This window comes from Punica granatum, chromosome 7 (genome assembly GCF_007655135.1).
Source record: "Punica granatum isolate Tunisia-2019 chromosome 7, ASM765513v2, whole genome shotgun sequence".
NCBI lineage: Eukaryota > Viridiplantae > Streptophyta > Magnoliopsida > Myrtales > Lythraceae > Punica > Punica granatum.
This window is the reverse complement of record NC_045133.1, coordinates 15,574,433-15,596,791: the sequence shown is the minus strand read 5'-3', so window position 1 is coordinate 15,596,791 and position 22,359 is coordinate 15,574,433. Positions and strand designations below refer to the sequence as shown.

General features: G+C 35.8%; 1 protein-coding gene across 3 annotated transcripts; it reads right to left on the bottom strand.

Annotated features, from left to right (window-relative positions):
• Positions 1–6,533: 6,533 nt before the first annotated feature.
• On the bottom strand, positions 6,534–15,821 carry LOC116213530 (RNA-binding protein 25-like). 3 transcript variants are annotated; one of them, XM_031548517.1, is made up of 5 exons: positions 15,591–15,821; positions 14,366–15,274; positions 12,362–12,445; positions 8,205–9,273; positions 6,534–7,618 (listed from the first exon to the last, which is right to left on the bottom strand). In XM_031548517.1, exons 2-5 carry the CDS (start codon positions 14,450–14,452, stop codon positions 7,104–7,106), a joined length of 1,755 nt encoding a protein of 584 aa, XP_031404377.1. In that variant the 5' UTR covers positions 14,453–15,274; positions 15,591–15,821; the 3' UTR covers positions 6,534–7,103. The 3 variants fall into 3 exon arrangements, with proteins under 3 accessions (XP_031404377.1, XP_031404376.1, XP_031404378.1); XM_031548516.1 differs by having other exon boundaries at positions 14,366–15,821; XM_031548518.1 differs by lacking the exon at positions 12,362–12,445 and having other exon boundaries at positions 14,366–15,819.
• Between the last annotated feature and the right edge of the window lie 6,538 nt (positions 15,822–22,359).

Here is a 22,359-nt window from a genome sequence, read left to right as displayed (position 1 = left end):
CGTTCAAGGCTGTTGCATTCTAAGGATGGGTGCTGTTTGGTTAGGCTTGAATGATTAAAATAGGTTGCTGCATTGTGATGTTGGTGCTTTGGTAGTTTAGAAGCTGTTGTTAGGTTTTGTCTCTTGGAATAGCTGTTTAGGTTTTTGTTGTTGGTAGATGTTCGTGAAATGTTGGAATAGCTGTTTGCAACTGCTGCAAATGAGGTAGTATATTATTGTAGCCACTCCAACTGTGTTATATGTAACTTATGACGAAGTAATGGAAATCGATTATTTGGTGCATATTCTCTTCTTTTACCTATTCTCTTCTTTTACCTGACTAGTTGCAATTCCAATGGTCTGCCCTGCATTATTCTGACGTTTTAATTTAACCTAGGCAAATGCAAATGCAATTGCAATGTTTTAATACTTTTACCCGAGCAAATGCAATGTTTGAATGGTCTATTGTGACCAGTGTGTTACGATTATGTTATGTTACCTGGCAGTGCATGTTCTGTCCATTTGCCATAACTCTATTATGTTACCAGTCAATGACTATTCTGAGCAGTGTGCTACATGTTTGCTGTGTTACTAGCCTCTATGTTATAGGCAATTAAAACGGTGCCATTTCATGCATGGCTCATGCCTCCGGTTTAAAAAAACAATTTCATTGACTGCGTCAGGTCCAGCTAGGCATCCACGTGAGCATTTCGTTAAGTTGGTTGATGTCGAGGACCATATTGATAAGCGGAATGAAAATGTTTGGGTTAAAATGGTGGCAAAATTAGTAGAGAGACTAAATTGATGGTATTGTGCAAGTAGAGGGATAACAGTGATAGTTTCCTCTTATAATTTGAAAACTATCCCAAGTGCTAAAATTCAACCATCTTATTTTCATTAACTTTCTGATGTGAAAATGCTCTCATGCGGTAACGCAGAGATTACATTTGCTCTCACATGTCACATAATTATGTAGCATCTATACAATATTGTACTAAATTTTCACTGTGCTTATAAACTAAATGAGTCAATATACAACTCAAGAGTTTAACCTAATAGGTGGTGAAATATAACCAATTTTATTTGCTAAAGATTTTTTCATTTAATTTTCCGATGTGAATTGCTTGCTTCAACTTTAGGAAAACTTTCCAATATCATGTGGATGTGGCAGTGCTAGTATGTCATATCATAAGCATAATAACTATAAAAAAATTTAATTCACATGTACAGCGAAAGGATTCTAGTTTTAGAATTATCATTAACATACATACGTGTGGGCTTTGGGATATCCAATATGCCACGTGATCACCGTCAGATAATGTCTACCTATCTATAACCTTATTATGTGAATTTTTATTTTTAAAGTGGATTCTAATATCTGATAATTTAACACTAATTCAGTTTTAGTCCACTCTATACACTAAGGGATAAAATTCTACTGGCAAAGCTTAATCGTAACCAAAAAAGCCAGCCTACTACCAACAAAAGTGTTGGTTTAGTGGTAAGCAGCTCACTCCCGTAAGGAGAAGAACACAAGTTCGAACCCCGAAAAGCGCACTTGTTGGGAGGGAAAATAATCTTTAATGCTCGATCTCCTGACTGGATTAGTCAAATCCATTGGACTCTAGATACTAGGGTACACATCAAAAAAAAAAAGCCAGCCTAGTTATAATAGAAGTTACCTTCTTTAAACTTTCTAGCCCCTAATCATAAGGTTATGGATTCGATTATCTCTAATAAAACTTCCGGTATACCTTTACTGTATATGTTTCGTCTACCCCTTTATTGGAACCATGGACCTCCAAAAAAAACAGAGAGAGAAACATATTACAAGCACAATAGCTAATTGAAACAGATCTAAAATAAATTTTAACTAGGCAAAATATGTCAGGTATAAACAATAACCAATCAAGATTGATATTCTAATTACTTAGTAATACGGGTCTCTTTGCCATATTGATCGATCACTCGCGCAACTAAAGTCCAATAACAACTTTTGCCAATTCTAAAAATTTGGGTTGTGAGACAAATGAACATTAACCAAGAGAATGAATTAAGAAAAGAGGAATATGAAATTTATGGGACAAGTTGAGTAGGCAAAGGAACCGGAGGGCCAAAATGAAATAATTCCATGAAATGAGGGTTTGGTTGGGAGGTTTAATGAAGCTGACATGGGTGGGAGATGGCTATTGGACAATGAAGAAGAGGGCAGTTAGGGGCTGAATGCTTCTATTTAATGGGGGTGGTGGTGGCGATGATGGAGGGCCCCAAATTAGAAGTCACGTATCGTATATGAACCGATTAATTATATATGTGCATTTTTCACCCAAAAAATATGTGTGTGTGTGTGTGTGTGCAGTTTTCTGTAATAAAGGCCTGTCTGGACCTCTAGCTGGAGTTTGCACATGCCTCTACGATGGCTCAGGACATTTAATCGGTACGTTTTGGTAAGGTAAGGAATTAATAGATGAGCTTGAAAATTATGATTGTTAGGTTTGGCAAAAAAAAATTGAGAAGAATAATTTGCCTCACTTAATTCTGCTCAAGTAAATAGGCAAATATATTTATGGAGCAATACTCAAGATTACATAACAATATCCATGGTAGGATTTCATCCACATTTTTCAAGTTCCGTGAATGGAAAAAATTCATGTTGAGAGAACTACTCTATTAGTGAACCACCCGGCTCGAACTGAATTAATCAAGGGCTTCTGGACACCAAGACATATACTAAAAAAAAAAAGATATTAAAGTATCTAGACTCTCCTTCCTAGTAATATTATTGGGGTCTCTTTACCCCGTTAGCTAGTAATTTAATTTAATTTAGTATTAAGCTACGGCCTGATTAGTTTAGGGAAAAAAAAAATAAAGGACGTCAAAAGTATATGCTCATGAATAATCATAAATCTCCTAATTAATATCCTTCAATAACCCCATCAATCGAGGGTGGGAGTCATCTCTTATTAAAGATTATACTGTTGCCATAGACATATTAATTACATGAAAATCGCTAGAGGCTATACGTTCAAGGGCAAAATGAAAATTAAGGTCAATGTGCTCCGTAGAGCATGAAATATGGGATTGGCCGCAAGTTTAAGTCACACAAATATTATCATAAAAGAAATCTGTCATGGAGAGGAAAGGACCATACGAAGCTCATGAAGATTGTGGCGAATCCAGATCGTTTTAGCAACATATGACACTCAGTTCCTAGACACCTCCGACGAATGGAATCGATGAAAGAGACGGAAGGGGGCGAGCCTAACTATCGAGCTGAATGTCTCATCATATTCTAGCTTGACGCGGGTTTTAAACCCTTCTGCCATTGCGCCAGCTTTAAAATGTTCAATTGTGCTATCAATTTCTCTTTCAACCCGATATATACATTTAGATCCAAACAAATTTTAAGAAGGACGTGGTGGAATAAGATCTCATACGTATGATGAGGGTATTTTGGGGGAAGATCTTAATAAGGGTGAATATTTAAGATAATATTTTCAAATTAAGAAGGTTGAGTATAAATTTTTTTATAAAATTTAAAAAATTATATGTAAATTTTATTAAAGTATAAAAATTCGAGGGAGCAAACCAACCTCAGCCTCTCGTTTCATTCCTTTGTATGATGATTAGAGACAAAGTGAGGACAAAAGTGATTTTTATTATGTTGGAAAGGGTATTAAGGCGCTGACAGAGGAAGATGGGATTGAAACAGGAAAATGGGGAGGTGACCGCAGGAAATTGAAGATGAGCAACACTAGGTGGCAGACAGTTTTCGTGACGGTCATATCTTAATTTATTACATTTTCAAAATTATTATATTTTAGGGGTTTAATGTCATATATATAATTTGATCATTTTTTAAAATTTATCTTATGATTTAAAAATTATTAAAAAATACTCATAATTTATATGTTTTGGGTCTATTCCAACGTTAATTTGTCCGACAATATGGTGTTGCTGACGTGGAACGTAAGTGGGTCCATCCTTGCCACTGTGGCCCTTTACTTGGAATAAATTTGAGAAAAAAATCAAAATCATAAGATAGATTTAAGAAAAAATTAAAACTATGTGATAGATTTGATGACCATTTATATTTTATTGACGGTATAAATTGACGTCGTGATAGTTTTAGAATAAGATGTAAACCATAAGCCTTTTTCGTTTTAAAGCATGAGATAAATCTAAGAAAATGATAAAACCATGAGATATATGACGTAAAAATTTCTATATCTTAATTTGTATGTCAAGACTTCATCTAATTTTCTAGAAGATCATATTGACTCCAAATCATGTGAAATACATTTTTTTTATTAATTTATCCAATTAATTTTTGGTAATATAAAAATTGAGGACCAATTAAAAAAACTATTTTACAGAAACTTTTCTTGAAAGCCTTTGATTTTTTTAAAGAATAGAAAGATCAGTGCAAAAATAAATAAATAATAGATTTTGAAAAATTAAAATATGACAATTTCTTTCAATTTTTTATTAACTTATTTAATTGATCTTGTTAAAAAGAAGCATATTCATTTTTTCATATGCAACCAGATATGACCGATGCACTTTCACTCATGTATTAAGATTTGACAAATAAAAATTGGGGCCAATCTTTTAAAAAAATTGTTATTTTGAGGTCTTTCCATGTAGTTTTCCTTATCAACATTATAAGGAAACAAAATTAGAAATATGTAAACAATGTGAGGTTTTCAGGTTATTCGACACATACACCACTTAAACGAGGGCTTGAATTCGAGTGTCATGGATGGAGAAAATTCATGATTAATAAAGGTTTACCCTTTAGTTGGTCGAATCGACTCGAACCGATTAGTCGCGATCCATTGAATTTTCAAATATCAAGTTGGAGACTAAAAAATAGAAAATGTAAATAAATAAAAATATATATTATGATAAAAAAACAATTTTTCAGTATAAAATTTCCATATTCTTTTCTAATATACCACCCTGCTATGGATGATGCACTTTAACTCTACTAATATTAAGCCTTGAAATGAAAATTAAGGGTTAATTTGAAGAAAACATTATTTTGAGATCTTTTCATGAATTTTTTAAAAGAATTCAAAATTGTAAGTAAATATTCGAGTATCGTTAATGGAGAAAATTTATAATTTGGTGAGTTTTATCCTTTAGTCGGCCCAATTTGACTTGAACTAAATTAATGGGGACTCATTGAGACTTCCAAATATCAAAGTCCAAATCAAGAAAAATTTTAGAAAATTACATGAACAAATAATATTATTTTAATAGTTAAATAAAAAATAGTAATTGAGAGTAAAAAAAATTAAAACTGATCCATTTCTCTCAAACGAATTATTTTTAATGGGCCTAATTTGACTTGAACTAATTAGTGGAGATTCATTGAGACTTTCGAATATCAAATTGCAGGTCATTGGAAAATTTAAAAAATTAAATGAATAAATAATATTATTTTAATACACCGTAAACGCAAACTATAGAGAGCCAAACCCTTCTGTTTTGCCCTTTTCGATAACGGACCCCACAACCCACGTGACCATTTCGCACTTTCATTTCTTATTGTGAATTTCATTGTTTGATTGGTTGAATTTTTTCCCATGGCAAGCCGCGAGTGCAAAATCCCCCGTAACATTTTATTTCTTGTGTCTCAACTCAACTTGAATTATTAAAAGGGATTTTATTGCAATACTTCTATTCAAAAGTATAGTATTTAAAAATTCACCGTTAGACTGACCTTTAAAATGGACGGTGCTACGCATTTAAATAGAAATATCACATTTTATCACGTTGATAAATTATCACCTTAAAAAATTTCAATTTTCTTTTTGTTTCTATCTCAAATTTAGCTCCACTTTAAATTTGTCTCAGAAAAATTTCGCGAATTTTCAATTTTATCTATCACATTTAGTGTTTGTTTGCCTAAGTGGAGTTGATGTGATTTACATATGTGTACATCTCGCCTCCACGAAAGCAATCAGGCCAGAAATGTGATGGGCTTCTTCCTCAAAAGTTCGTCAACCAACTCTCTCCATTATCGCGGTTCCTCCTTAGGTCATGGTTGTACATGAACGCAAGCTACTTTTTAACATATCCAATGATATCGAAAAAATTAAGTCGTGGCATTAATCTTTCTCGAATGTAACCAGTTGGTACAAAATCTTTCTCAGATGTATCATCTTTCCATTAATGTATTAGAACTAAGGGCTCGATAACATTTCAATACGGAGAAACTTCCCGGTCATGCTCTGAATGCAGAATAGAAGAAAGCACTTCCGGAAATGGCTCTCTTAACGATAAATCTTCCAGTTCCGAGAATATAACCCAGGTCATTATCTAGTCATATATGAATGTCCTTCCCCATTCCACCCTAGACCTCCTTCGCCGAGCAATGTAGCTTTTATTCATCGGTCGAGATCAAGAGAAAAAAAAAATTAAGATCACAATTGTTTGAAGTACGAAGGACCAGTCAAAATCACCAAGAACCCCATGATTTTCGTCTACCAGATCAGCTCGAAAATAAGATGGGACTATGTAAACAGCAGCAGAGCAGCAAGGAGAAATTTGAGTGAATCGATCGCGAATCAAGTTCCTCCATTTTTTTTTCTCTTTTCCTGTTTGAATAAATTCCTTCTCTATCATAATATTATGTAAAAAAGAAGAGTTCATTTTCTATGTTACAAATCAAAATTGTGATCGGAGTGCTGCTGAAAACAGGGGCAGCCCTCTGCTTCTCTTCCCTTGCCTCCCCAGTTAGAAGAAACAAAAGCATTGCAATCATATGCTCCCTCCTCCGATTTGAGAATTTCCACAAGCCAATCAAAAATCCTCCGCTCCTTGCAGCAACCCAATTGGGCTCCCTTTCAAGTTCAGCAACGAATGAAACAAATTCGCTCTCTCGGTCCCAGTCTTCCACTGGTAATCAGATCGAGACTTGCAGGTGGAAGCAAATAAGCCCACAGAAGCCCCGAAGGAAGCTGAAGGAAGCTGACCTAACATTCACAAATGAATGCAAGCAAGATCATAGAAATTATGCAAATGCCATCTCGAAGATCAATCTGCTGGTCACTCTTCTGTGGTAGCTAAAGGAGATCCCAAAGGGTGTAGAACCATGTCTACTTCGAAAACTCTCATCAGTAGGGGATCACATAAGGCAGAGCATAAATATCAGCTGACTCTATGTGAAGAGATTCTCCCCAAACCTGAGAGGTCACGTCATCCACCCTGTGACCCCATTTTGGCTTCTTTGAATCCTCACAATTGCTGTGAAAGAGCCAGCTTTGGTCATCGTCCAATTCAGGCAATTCCTCCATTCTTGGGACTCTACTTAGTATCTCGTCGAGATGCTTGGAGTCAGGATGAGGTGGTCTTACCAATGGCACTTCAGCTAGTAATAGATCAGCTTGTGTAGTGGGCTGTTGATTTTGCAGGGGGGAAGATGCAGGACGTGTCGGTCGACTCTCAGTGACCCCATTTATTTTCCTTTTCTCCTTATTTGCCTCGAGGATATTGTTGCTATTATTAGTGGGCCCAGGCAAGGGGGGAGCAACCTGGGAAGAAGCGAAAGGTTCCAATGTCCGGCCATTCTCCAAGAGGGACCGAGAGGCCAACATTTGTTTCTGCAACTTGTTGGATCGGATTTCGTTGGCTGTAAGAAGGTCCAAGATCAAGTCATCAACTCAAGGCCAAAAAATTTACAGTAGTCCTGTTTTAAATATCCAGAAAATTGGGAGTGTTCAAAACCAAAAAAAAATTGATATGGATGACTCCCAGTCCTCCAGTTTTAAAAGAACTAGCTGATTGTTTTTTTTTTTTTTAAAAAAAGAAAACCTGAAATCTCATGGCTACAGTGAGCCAGACTCAGCCTAGGGATGGTTGAAATAAGAATCCATAGCCTAGAAAAGGCAGCTGCTTTTGACATTGAAAGGTAGTTCATAGTTAAAGGCATTTGCCTGTATAAACTCAGCTTCCAACCAAAACAACATGAAAGACAAGGATATATGATAACCAAAATAATTTCAAGGATATCACCATTTGAAATTGATGACCAAAAATTTTTATGGGGATAAGTAAGGTTTTTAGATTATAAGATGTAACTCTTCAAAAGAAAAAATTAGTTTCCATGCTTGCAGGTGATGGAATATGGTGAGAATAGCAGCCAAAGCTAAAAAGAAATCCTATTTCCAAACCTCCTCTAGTTCAACGAATCTATACGGTGATAGGATAGAACTCACCATGCAGAAACCCATTTGTTTCGGGATCCTTCCTCTTCTTAAGAACATTTTCAGAAGCAGCTACAGTTTTGTCAGGCTCTTTTACAGGCTCTTGCAGGTTTTTTGTAAGTGGGCTACTTAGCATCTCATTCTTTCTGCTTGATCTCAACCCTTCCTGCTCATTATGTCTATTACGCTCACTTTTCTCCTTTGATCTTTCCTCCTTCCTCTCTTTACTCGACTCCTTCACTTTCTCTTGGCCCTTTCTCTCCCCATCTTTCTCCTTCCATTTATCTGCCCGCTTATCCACATCTTCTCTACCCTTTAACTTATCCCTCCATTCAATTTCCTTCTCAACACACTGCTCCAATGGTGTAGGTACTTCCAGGATTCTACTTTGAACAGCTCCACTAAAATTCCGGACCTTCAAAATCCCATTAACCCTTTCCACCTTCTGTTCATTGTCTCTTCGTTCTTTGTTACGTTCTTTCCCTTCCGGCCTGACACCAGCAGTAGGCTTTGCCAAAAAAGGAACCATGCCTTCATCTTTTTTCCTCTCTGCAACCATATATTTCTCGGCCAGCTGGGTTCCACTGTTCCTGTCATTTCCTACACGCTTTTCAAGCTCCTGCACATATTTATTATTATCACCGATATCCCTCGATGAATTATTATTGGTTGAAATGATCTTATCAACAGTTTGCCCAGCAGGTCTCTTCCCATCAGGAGTGCTATTCCTCTGTTTCTCCCTTTCCTTCTCCTTCGATATGGACATTTCCCCAGTTTGCCCAGCAGGTAACCTAGACAGTAAGGGTCCTTTTTCATTAAAAGTCTTCTCTTCATTGATGCGTCCAATCTGTGTTGGAAGCTTCTTGTCATTAGAGGAACTGCTATGATCCTTTTCTCTTTCCTTATCCCTTTCTTTTTCCTTTTCCTTCTCCTTGTCCTTCTTTTTGTCTCTGTGTTTATCCTTTTTCTCTTTCTTGTCCCTCTGCTTCTCATCACTCCGATCTTTCTCTTTTCTCTCTTTACCCTCTCGCTTCTCTCTATCCTTCTTCTCCCTTTTATCCCTCTTCTCTCTATGCTTATCCTGCAAATTGAGATAAACGGAAAAAATTTAATCAAAAGATTTTAGTTGGCATGAGCAAGCAGGCAGAAATTCTTGGACATCAAGAAGACAACTCTAACATGCGTAGAATTCAAACTAAGAAATTCGCGTAATCTGTCTGCAGAATTCCAACGTAATAAGTATTAACAAATACTTTTAACATAGCATATTGCATGACCTATGAATTTATCTAAGCATAAAATATAACAAACATAAGTGTTCCTTATTGACTTGATGTATCATACAAATCTACAACTTATATAAAGTTTCATTTAGGTAACTGCTTTTTGTTATTTAATATATAAAGATATATATTATATTTTTGAGCATATAACAATTACAGTTTCATGAAATATGATACAAATAAAATACATAAGAAATACTTTAATAAGCATTGCTATTCGAAATAGTTTTAACTGTATATTTTTTTATGTAATAGAAATATCAACATTCCAAATGATTAATTTGATATTGTATCAACTGTTTTTAATTATTTATATATTTATCTAGGAATATAAAGTACTTTATCAGCAAATATTTGCAGTATTAAAATTTAATAACACTATCTAATACATTATAGAAAGTACAACAAATAATTCAATAATAAGTAATATTCTAAATAATCAACTGTACATTTTTTATATGTCAGAGACATCCACATTAGATTTAAATGTTATACATTTCCTAAGTTTCTATTTTATGTCCTTTATAAATATTTAAGCAAAAGGTAAAGTAATAGAAATTAAAAAGATACTTATCCAAAAATCCAAATACAAGGAAAAAGAGCTTGAGTTGTCATAAGGGCTATGAATATCAATTGAGTGATTTAACAATTTCATCTCTGGATGATTACAATATCATTCCACATCACCCAGGTAATTTTAATCCTCTATAGCCTCCTTCAGTGCAAAAAAGAAAATGATAGTAACATTCCCATGCAAATACCACTGGCAGTATAAGCTTCTATCATCCCCACGTCTAACGCAATGTTAGGAAGTTAGAGACTTTAGTCTATTTATTTGATCCCCAATCAACACTAAAGTGAAGCAAAATTAATAAAGTTCCTTTATATACATCCTGAGAAATATAAATCACAAGTGGAACATAAATTCCTCCAAGATGGTAATTTCTCCCGTCTCCTTTCTGTGTTGTAATGGTCACTAATGGGAGTTAACTGATGTACAATTGCAGATAGAAATAGGGATGGCCAAACGAAACCTCAGGAATGACAATGTAGCACACAGTAATAGAAAGTCAATGCAAACGCAGAACAGAGTTTATACAGAATTAGATCAGAGAGATCTCCATTTCACAATACTAAAGTATAATCATCTTGTTAGAAATCTCAGCTGCTGCTTCAAGATTTTTCAAAAAGCTGTTCTTTAAGTGCAACATTTAACATCCAAAGAGGTCATACATTTAACATCCAAAGAGGTCATATTGCTATATTTCTTGAGCTGGATCAAAAGATATTATGAGAAAGATGAAAACTACTAACATGAAATTACTTTTCGCAATAATCTGTAAGAAAATATCTAGCTCCCGCAATAAGTGATGATGAAACCCCTACAAGGCAAGTATCACTTTTCATCCCTATTCCTCTGTCTACTTCTACAAGTACTACTATATTTATTAATTTATTTGAATAAAAGCAAGGATTAGTTTCTTTCAGTGGAATAGAATTGATAACACGATAGATAGGGACACATTCTCACAATTGTCGAAAGAAACTAGGGCCATCCAAGTGACTGAAACTCTTTAGGCTCAAAAGTAAAGTTATATGCTTGGACTCAGTTCTTATAAAGATCATAGTAGATAAGTACTAAATAGTATTGGTTTCCAATGTTTCATCAAATTCATCTGCTAAGCTGATTCGCTATCACAACCGACATTTATTTTAGATCCCACACTCAATTTTGTCCTCAAGTTCTGCTTCACCACCAGCTGTCTCCTGTTATCAGTGAAAGCTTCACTTCTTATATATAAAGCTAAAAATGGCTTAGCTGCCTATTGCTTATATACTCCTAATAAGCTTCTCAACAACCATGTATGTAGAGCAACATGCTGATTCCTGTTCTGTTCTGTATCAAAATCAATCTCCATCCCGTCAGAGAAAAATAATACACCAAAAGCACTAAACATCACCTGGGAACTATTTTTCAAGAGATGGTGGCAGGAAGCTAGCAGTTTCTTACATTCCTATTATTGGATGAGACGAATTATATTCAATAAGAGATACAAAAGGACTCACAACCTCATAATTTTTCATGTCTCAATGCATTAACGACTTCATCATGACCAAAACAACATAAGACTAATCATATCTTTGAAAACTTGCAAATATTATGAGCCCTATAATCCTAAAACTACCTATAGTAAGCTTCAATAATGAGAGACTAATGCAGGGTAGCAGCTATTGGAAAGAAAATGGAAAAATTAAAGTACAAGCAAGCATCTAGTATAGGTCAGTCTTTGCATATATTCAATTTTAAAAGTACAAATGTTATATACACCTTTGAAATACCATCAAATGTTTTTTAAGCTCTACAAATAGTGGCACTATTCTCAGGAAGAGCTTATAGAAGGTAAACATTCGGCATATAACAATTGCCATCCCTAACGGATTTTTAAGCTCTACAAATAGTGGCACCATCAAATGTTTTTATTGAAGCTTACTATAGGTAGTTTTAGGATTATAGGGCTCATAATATTTGCAAGTTTTCAAAGATATCACTGGCCTTAGTCATACCCTAACGGATTTTTTGTTTGGTTTGATTATTGAAATAACCTCTTGAGCGAAAAAGCGCCCTTCGGGAGCACCTTCAAGCTTTAAAAGGGATTTTCCTAAAGTCATCAAAATTCATCTCGACCAATAGCTAGAAGAACAAGAAGCTTATCTCTGCGCGTGTAGGGTGGAAATGATGAGAGGCGATTCGATATATATACGAGAAGAAACTACTTACCGAGATGGAAAAGAATTTTTTGACTAAGTTATCCTCCTGAAGTACTAAAAGCTAATATCAAGGTGTAAATAAGCACCCCATCCAAACCCCCATACCGTGATACTCACAGTAAGGATATTGAAGTCATTGGCATCATTAAGCAGCAGATATAATTTCATGTTATCATCAGAGACTCGCAGTAGCAGCTGGATCTGAAAGAGAGAAACATTTAATAGAACTGAGCATATCAGGGCCCAATCATGATGAACATCATAAACCAGTGAGAAATATAGAGAAAGAACACTGGTTTACTAGTGAGAAATTGTTCCTTGCCCTCCGTCATATTAATTTTCAATCTTATCTTCTTTCGACCAGGGAATGTAATGATCAAAATTTACTGTGGCAATCCTATCAATGCATTTCTTTAGCTCCAGCAACTAAGTCAAGAAACATCAAATTTTATCCATTTACTTGGTATACCTACTCTAACATATCTCTAACAGGAAGTTTCGTGCTTTCTCCTGCATTTTGCGCAACTACTTATTGCAAAAATCAAAGACATTATTTTTTCAGAAGCTTTTGAAATTTAAGAGTCTAGCATGTCAAGTTAGTTGTTGCTGATCAGTAGTTCTTAACAGCTGCTTCACTCACATATAGTAACCTACCGAGCCGGCTACATTTTCCAAATGGTTAGATATGGATTTAATGTAACGTGACTGAAATCAGTGGTCATTCATGTCTTAATTACAAGTCTCTGCCAATTGATAATAGTTGATTCATATAACATAAAAATAGCTTTTCACTACTCAAATGGCATGCCAGATAATCCTACAGAAAGCATCTCTCAGTGTTCTCCTATGTAGATCGACACACACATCACATCTGCAGTTCAAGTAAAGAAACTATACTTAAAATTTAAACATCTTGTTTTCGATCTCGCTAAAGTCCACACAAAGATTTTTGTTCTTTGTGTCCATAATTAATTGCATAACAGCTAAATAACAAATTACAGCCTTTACTCGTCACACTTTTGACATCCATGATAACCATAGACAAGTGAAATTAATTCCATAACAGCAAAAACTCCACAGAACTCTTCTACATAAATGGCATAGGTTAAAAAAAATATACCAGAAACAATCATGGACAAATTATGGGCTAGGGCAAGACTTTTTCTACGGACATATTTGTTCCTCTTCTCCACGAAAAGAGATTTAGATAAACAGCACTCTTCTGAAGATAGCTTTCTCTCGTTGGTATACGCAGATGAGAAACTTCTATGAATTAATAATCTTTAAAAGAGGAATTGCTTCATAAATTTTGCAATTTCAGGTTGCTCTAACTATTTTGGATATGCAATTTTAGCTTAGCTGGCTAAGAAAATTCTAGGACAAGATGCTCTAGAAAGCAACATATGTATCTATGTACTACTCAAAGAGATAACAAGGAAACATCCAAGACGACCAATAGTGTCTCCTTGACTGTGAACAGTGAGAGCTATAATATAAAGCAGCCCAAGAAAGAGAAAAGGATACTCAAACAAAATTATAGAACTTCTCTCATGATTCGAGGAGGAGTGAAAAGGTAATACGAAAGCTCCTAGTGTATCCGGCAGCTAACAATCCCTTCATGTCATCCACATCACATCCAAATACATTGAAGTAAACACTGAATGCATATACTATTAATTCTAGGCTTAGTACCTCATCAAAGCATTACATGTAGACCAAAAGTGATGAATAAAGAAAAAGAAGTAACCTATCAGCTGATTAGGAACTTCACACAAAACCAGTCAAGTAAAAGTTTAATCAACAAAATTTAGAAAGAAAGCCTAAAGTAGGCCAAAATATGATGTATGTGCTAGCAAAAGCAAGTAATTTATATCCAATTGCAGTTCCCATAAACTCATCCTATACTAATGAACCTCATAGAAATTCTGTAATCCTGAGGCCAATACCTAGAAATTCTGTAATTCTAAGCCAGAGAATTCTCGTCCAAAGAGTCCAACAGATTTATGCCAGCGACTTTTTATGTATCACCAACATCAATGATCAAGAAGAATCATAATGGCAATACCAGTCATTTCTGTGTCATAAAAGGAGAGTAGCCATATAAGAGAGAAGATCATTAACCTGTTTCAGCAAGTCCACATTGTCTACTGACCCAGCTCCAGCCTTCCTTACATATCCAGGTGGAGGAAATGGAAAGCAGCGAGACATATCTCCACACAACTAGCACCTTCCAGAGAAAAGCACTTCTAAAGTTACTTCCTAATAGGAGCAGTGCCCAGAAGAGGAAGAACCATAAACCATGCTCCCCTTCATGCACCATGTAACAGAAATCATCCGAGCTTCAAAGCACTGCAATGCCCCTATGGTGAAACTGGTCCACCTCGAAACGTGCAAAATATCGAACAGAGTTATCCCAAAAACTTCAGTTCAAAATCACACTTGACAACCACACCGGTTTTTATTTTAGCTAATCCCGATATCAAACTAAAAGTTTGGACAGAACAGATAACTTAAGCAGAGTCATTTATTGTCGGAATTTTGTTGACTGGAACGGTTCCTGGAAGAACGAAAGATGGCTGCAGTGATCAGATGATATCCTGTGCCGCCTGCGATGCCGATACAGAACCATCACCACCGCTACTTTCAGACCCGAACTAAGTAAGCTGATCATTCCACAGTATAGATCAATTGCAGCTCCAAAGCAGCAAAAACCATGAAGCCACTAGTTCCGCGCAAAACCAAGCACTAGCTAAATCTGCTGTCCACTGCCTTTGGGGGGCAGTCCCATAAATGCGCAGAGGCACCTCAAGACCAGACAACAGTCATCTCATTTCATTCATTCAGCAGCCCCCGGAGCAATCCCAATCCCAATCTCAAACTAAGCACAAAGGCCCAAATTTTAGTTCCACACGCACCAAAACTCCCATGCCCATACAAGATCGGAGCCGGCGCGAGCAACTGATCAAACCCTAACCCGGCAAACACTGACTCCGAAATCGGGGAGCTTCCGGGGCACGATCCGCAGCAAACCTAGAAAAAAGAATCCAGCACAAGAACCCACTGAGCAAAGAAATCGAAGCAACACTTAGGAGAGGACCCAGATGAGCACTAGGGTTTTTTCTTATGCAATTCCGGGAATTGGGGGAAGGGACCGAGGGACTTAAGCAAGTGGGTATCCTCTTTATCCACGAAAGAAGTGAAAGAACCCTAAGTTGCCTACATGGGTATCGATCAAAAGGGGAAGGGGGGAAAGGAAAGGGGAGGCTCGATTCAAAGCGATTAGGGCAAACCCCAAAAGGGGGATTGGGTAGGGAAATGGGGGCGGATTTAGTGTCCAAGGGATCACCTCTGTATCAGTGAAGAAGACTCGTCGGGGGTGGGGACATTGCTCAATCCCTGGGCATAAATTCGATATTCCAAGGTGATTGTACAAAGGGGGCAGTGAGTCTCAGTTTTCTCCTCTGTGTTGTGTTGTTGTGTTCCTCAGAAGATTTTTTTTCCGTCTTTCGTTGGTTTTTGGTTTCCTCAAATCTCTCCTCTGCTTGAGGCAGCGCTTTGTTGTGTCTGTCTCTCTTGTGTTAAAAAAAAAAAAAAAACTCACACAGACAGAGAGATATTAGAGAGAGGGCTCTCTCTCTCTCTCTCTCTCTCTCAGTACTCAGTAGTTCTCTTTTTTTTCTCTTTTCTTTATATGAAAAGTAATTCTTTTTTTTATTGTCTATCCGCAAATTACATGCCAAATCAATGGGTTCTGATTTACTTATCAAAAAAAGAATGTGCTTTGATTCGGATTTTGGGTTTGGATTTGTGTCAACTTCAAATTTACATATACATTGATTATCCATATAATATTTATTGGATAAATTCAACATGCAAAATGAAAAAGATTGATACTGATATTTCATATTGGCTTGATCGGCGTTTTTTTTCATATTACAATGAAAATATGTATCGTTGATTCTTACTGCGGCCAGCGTGTAATGTTTTACGTTTTGGATCACGAAAATATATTGAAATATATCCACAAGTTCGGTTACAAATGCATATGTTCGACTAAGTAGAAATATGATGCCTCGAGTAGAGCCTTAGCAGGCTGATAAGCATGATCACTTCATCAAAATGCAATAATTTTCATGTGAGCTAGAATAACTAAACAAATTTCTTTACCCACTAGATAACTAAAAAAAATTAAAAAAAATGAGAGATTGACATTATTAAGGGAAAATTTGAGCAAAGAATCATGAACTTTTTCGATTTTTTCAAATCTAGTACGAACTAATTTTTTCTTACAAAAGTACGTCGACTTTCATTCCCTTCCCAAATCTAGTATCCATCAGTTTCCCGTTTTATTTTCCCTGACGTGGCAAACTAAATACTAACATTGCATTAAAAATTAAAAAAAATATAAATGCACTAAAAATTCCAAAAAATCTAAATAATTCAAAAAAAATTAAGAAAAATTTAAAATTAAATAAAAATTTAAAGAAATTGGAATCAAATATAAATTTAAAATTTAAAATTTAGAAAATAAATATAAAACATTCAGAGAAAATGGAAAAAAAATATAAATAAGATAGAAAGTTTTAGATATGTTAAAAAAATTGAAAAAATACAAAAGTAAAAGTAAAATTTAAAAAATTAGAAAATTAAGGAAAAAGTACATAAATATTAGAAACTTTTACAAAAATATATAGAAATAATATATATATATAATTCAGAAAATAAAAAATTTGAGAAAAGTAAGAAAAATTAAATGAGAAAATAATTTTTTCAATGAAAAAATGAAAAAATGAATTCAAGAAAATATAAAAATTAAAACAATTAAATATAGAGTAAGTGACCTAAGACGCAAAGAGGGATGTATATTAATTGGATAATTGTCCTCATGAGATTTCGAAAGATTAATTAATTTACATACTAAATATTAAGTTAAAATTTTGCTTTAAATTTTGAGAAAAATCTTTTAACTTTAACTTATTATATCCTTGTTTAATTAATTCTAAAATTTCATCGGAGCAATTGATCATTCAAGACTAACATCTCTCCTTCACTATGTCTACCACACCACTCACATTCCATATTGGTTATCCTTTATTCGCCTCTTAAAGTGAAGCCCATCATAACTCATCTCTAAGTTCGACCTCAATTAACACTTGTTCAGTCTCCATTAAGTCCAATAATTTCATAACGACTAAGCTAACCTCACCTTTGAAACTCCTAACTGCTAGTGAAACCTATTGGGCTTCATTAAGACTAACAGAGTCGACACAGTTTCCCATCAGTTGCTCACCCTCATGCTATATCTTACCTAGAAATTGAGGGAAAAACAACTGCTAGGGAAGGCATGTCAACTCCATTAGAATCAATAAAGTCCAACATGTTTCGTTAGAAGTTGGGATTTTTAGAAATGAGATTATCCTAGTGGTTATGAGCTTGTAGGACTTTATGTAGACCGAACAGGCGCCAGTTGAGGTCAAAGCTTAGAACTAAGCTATGAAGGACTTGACTTGAGAGGCAATTAAAGGGTAACCAAAGCAAAACATCAGTGACGGATCTCTGATGGGTCGATTTAATTTGCTATAGTATAATAAGTTAAAAAGCTTTTTTGAAAAGCAAAATTTTAACTTAAATATTTAACATGTACATGTCATAACCTTAGGAAATCTCATGAGTATAATTACGTGATCAATACATTTCCCTCTTCATATGGTCGATCGCTTACTCTATACTTAATTGTTTGTTTTATTTTATTTTTTTTCAAATTTCATTTTATCTTTCCTTGAATTTCCCATATTCTTTTCTTAATTTTTTTTATTTTTTCTAATTTTTTATTCCTCTTAATTTTTTTTTATTTTTCCTCAATTTTTCTTTTTATTTTTATTTTTTATCTTGTTTCTTTTTTAACAATTGTAAAATTTTATAGTTTTCTGTAATTTCTGGGAATATTTTTCATTTTTCATGTTTTATTATTTTTATTTTTTATTGAACTTTCTATATTTTTTCTACTATTTTGTTTTTCAATATTTTTTTAATTTTTTTTAATATTTATGTATGTTTTACAATAATTTTGAATTTTTTTAATGCACAACAAAATTTTGTTTAGTGAAAATGAATAGAAAAACTGACGGACACTAGATTTGGAAAAGAAATGGAAATTGACCTATTTTTGTAAGAAAAAATAATTCGTGTTTGATTTGGGAAAACAATTAAAATTAGTGATTTTTTGCGTAATTTAAAAGATGTTCCATACTCAATCACTAGAAAGTTTAATTGATTTATCAGATTGGGAAATAAGTCATCTTACTTATTTTTACATACGCATGCTTTTTCTTTTTCTTTTGTTTTTTTTTCCTAAGGAAAGAAATACATGAACCTAGTAAAAGAATGCAAAGGAAAAATAAGGAAAAATCCGTAAATTACAATGATGAGAATCGATTTTAAAGTCTGACAATTTCATATCGAGGATGAGTGGCTTCGTAATAAATGATGTTTTCCTTTACCCACACATAAGATGGATGATCAACCAATTAACTTATGACATATTGCGGTTATGTCTCGCAATAATAGCGACGTTGGTTGGCTTAGATAGTTCGGCGTCCTATTTCGTTAAGTAAAGTGTTGGATTTTAATTCTTATGAATGAAATAAATTTATGATTGTGAGAGTTTATTCATCAGCAAGCTGATTCTACTAGAATCTAAATTAATCGATGTGCATTAAATTTTCGAATGTCAAGTGATTTAGATGGGGAAAAACTCTGAGCATCAAAGAGGATGGATTGGGATTATATCCTATCTGCCCGGAAGTGGACTGGACTGGAGACCGCAGGAAGAAAAACGCACGGATGCACGTACACTTACATGACACGCCCGGGATGCGCGCGTGGGGCAGAAAAACCGGGTGCGTTAAGGAGGAATTTTTCACGATGGTGTGTTGAAGGGCCAATTTGCTCATACGCATGTGGGTTGGTTACCTCCCTCTGCCAAGTGCTGTACTCCACGTGGCCTCCCCCCAGCCCATCATCCGCCCCCTACACGTGGCACTCCCTTCTCGCCTTGGATCATCATCATCAAGATTCTCATCTCACGCCAAATGCTTTGGATAGGTTGATCACAGCCGTCCAAATACCGACTCGGCAACCACGTCAATGGTGGGGATTGAAGGGGTACGTGGGCCCGAATTGGGAGAGAAAATTATCAAATGATGCTATATCTTATACTAAGCAGCGACTTATCCCGCGAGGAAATGACGGTCTTCGTGTCGGACAGAGCATCGCATTCTTCAGTTGATGATATCGCACTGTATCTTAAGCCAATCTACTACACGTAACATGACCGTCCGTCTAATGGATTAATCATTTACGTCCATTTTCAAATAAAAACAAAACTTTTTTCTCATTACAAAAAAAAGCACGTGTATCTTAACTAAGAGAAAAATAAAATAAAAAGCTAAATAATGAAGCACAAAATATTTACCTTACTTATGAGAGTCAAACTTTGGATATTATACTTTATAGGTGATGGCGCGTGTGATCTTCTATCGCACTCCCTTTCTTCAATTAAGATGTTATTTTATTTGCGTTTATTTCACTTTTGGTAATTTGGTTTCATAATTGACTTGTCTCGTCGATGTGGAGTCTCATTACAAGTGACCATCAACCATAAGAGGGAAAAAAAAAACTCTCGATCAGTATTAGTCATTTTTCGATTACAAAAAAGGTCATGAACTTAATGAAAAAATGAAATGTTAAATAAAGATATACAGATAATTATCTCATTAATGACAATTGAATTCAAAATCTTTTTAGTTTTAGGCAATGACTCGTATCACTGTATTACAATCCCTTTTTTGGATAGTTGTATAAATTGTGTAACACTGTGTGTTTGGCAAGTGAAAATTGCTCAACTCAACTCAATTTAACCCGCAAAATGACAAATACCCGCAACTTTTAACTCACATAGTGGCCCCCCCGTGGCTTGTTTGACTAGTCGTTAGAATTTTTTTTTCCCTGCTGTTGGTGCTCAAGCAAGGAGCCGTTAGGTAGGGGCTCGAAAACAATTTCAGAAGTCCTCTTCATCTCCTCCTTCCTACATGTTTGGTCTTCTTCGTTAGGGCATTCACGACATAATTTCGGCCGAAATCGGCACAATTTCTTTGTAATTGAGGTCGGATACTGCCCATTTACTGACTTGAATTTGTCAATTTCATCAATTACTGACCATATCACTGCATTATTTGCAAAGCGCTATTCGTCCGTGAGGGGAGCGGGGGCAAAGTTGGTGCGAAGAACAATGAAAAGCACGAGCTTTTTCAGGAGTGATTTGCGAAGGACGTCCTGTTTGTCACCGGCTGCCAGAGATTCCTGACTTTGGTCGTCGTTGGGAACCCCCTCCAGTGCATTGTTCTCCTCCGGGTTAGGGTTTAAGAACCGCCGAAAGACTGATTTGGAAAGGCATCAGCAGTGAGGTAACATCGTCTGTTGTATATCTCAATTAATGCTTTTGGGTTACAAAACTTAGTTGAATTTCAAACTTATCTGCTTAGTGAGACCTCCCCTGGTTATCTAGTGTCATTGCTCTATAAGTGAAATGTGGCGTTTCTGTGTCAATTTCATAGCTCTGTTCTTCCTGATTTGTTAACTGAATGCCCTTGTTGTCGTGTTATGCTTCCGGCAGTTGGTGCTTTACTTCCTTGTCTGTTCACTGAATTTGCTTGCTTGTTATCTGGCTGCAAATCTCTAAGTAGAAGGCATGCCCTTGTAGTGATGTTTGGCATGTGCCCGTTGCCATCCTACTGTGCAATCGATGGGATAGGCAGATCCATTTTTTTTGCAGTTCAAGACATTCGGATATGTGATTGTCGGTGTTGTATGTTGTTGTGGATTGCTGCTGATATATGGATTTGGCTGAGTATCCTTTGTATCGTATTTTGTTTGCGTAATTGCATTATGTTTCAACCTCATCTTTTTTTGTTATGTGTATTCATTTTGTTTGCTTGTTATGTGTGAAAGTTCTGCTCAACCAAGTGCATGCACCATGGCTCCTAAGAACGAGAAGATCATCGAGTGGACTGATCAGATGGAGTTTGCTTTGATCAACATAATGCTTGAGAAATTGAGAACAACCCACACCACGTCATGGAAGGGAAATATTTGGGATGAGATTATAGCTGAGATGATAAACCTATTTCCCGATCAGCAACTGTGCCTGCAGAAGGTAAAGGACAAGCATAAGAGAATGAAGATAAATTTCACCAAATTCAGTGAATTAGTGAGGCATACTGGCATCGGGTGGGATGCAGACACAAACACCATTACAGCCGGACTAGATGTTTGGGATATGTTTAAAAAGGTACATTCTTCTGTGTTTTTACGTTCGGCTTCTGTGGTTGTTTTGAATGATTTGAAAGTGTCCCTTGGATTCATCCGTATTTCCACGTGTAGAAGAACAGGGCGTACAAGACATTTCGAAGCAAGGACTGCAAGCACTACTATCTGCAGAAGGAACTCTTTAGTTCTTCAGTGGCTACCGGTGCTCTTCGCATCTCCTCGACCGATCTACCGCCGACTTTAGAAGAAGAACGACGACTGAATGAAGAATTCTTATCTAGATCAAAGGGAAAGCAAAAACAACATGTCAACCTCGAAGAAGGCTTCGACGAGAGTGATGAACCCGTCCATGTTGCAGAGCCCATTCTAACTGAGTCTCGACGTCGAGTGCGAAAAAGATCTCTATCAAAGAGCTCACAAATGCAGGAGTGCATTGACCTGTTCAGGGAGAGTTTCACGAAAAAGTCACAGAAAACCCCACCGTCACCAAAGAGAAGCAAGTCGGTTTCAAGCCCTGAGAAACCTAAGAAAAATAGCATCGTGGAAGCCCTGGAGGAGTTGGCTAAATTCAAAACGAGAATCCCTCATCCCCTGTATGTGAAAGCTGCGCAGCCCTCTTTGATCCGGCAGTGAGGAAGCTTTTTATGTGGTTCAAGGAAGACGACCAAATGGAATGGATAATGCAGCGTCCTCATTCTTGAATCAGCATGGGACCCATCTTTATATTTTTTTTCCCTCGAATGGCATCGTTTCTTTAACTTTGATATGACCTAACTCATACTGTTATG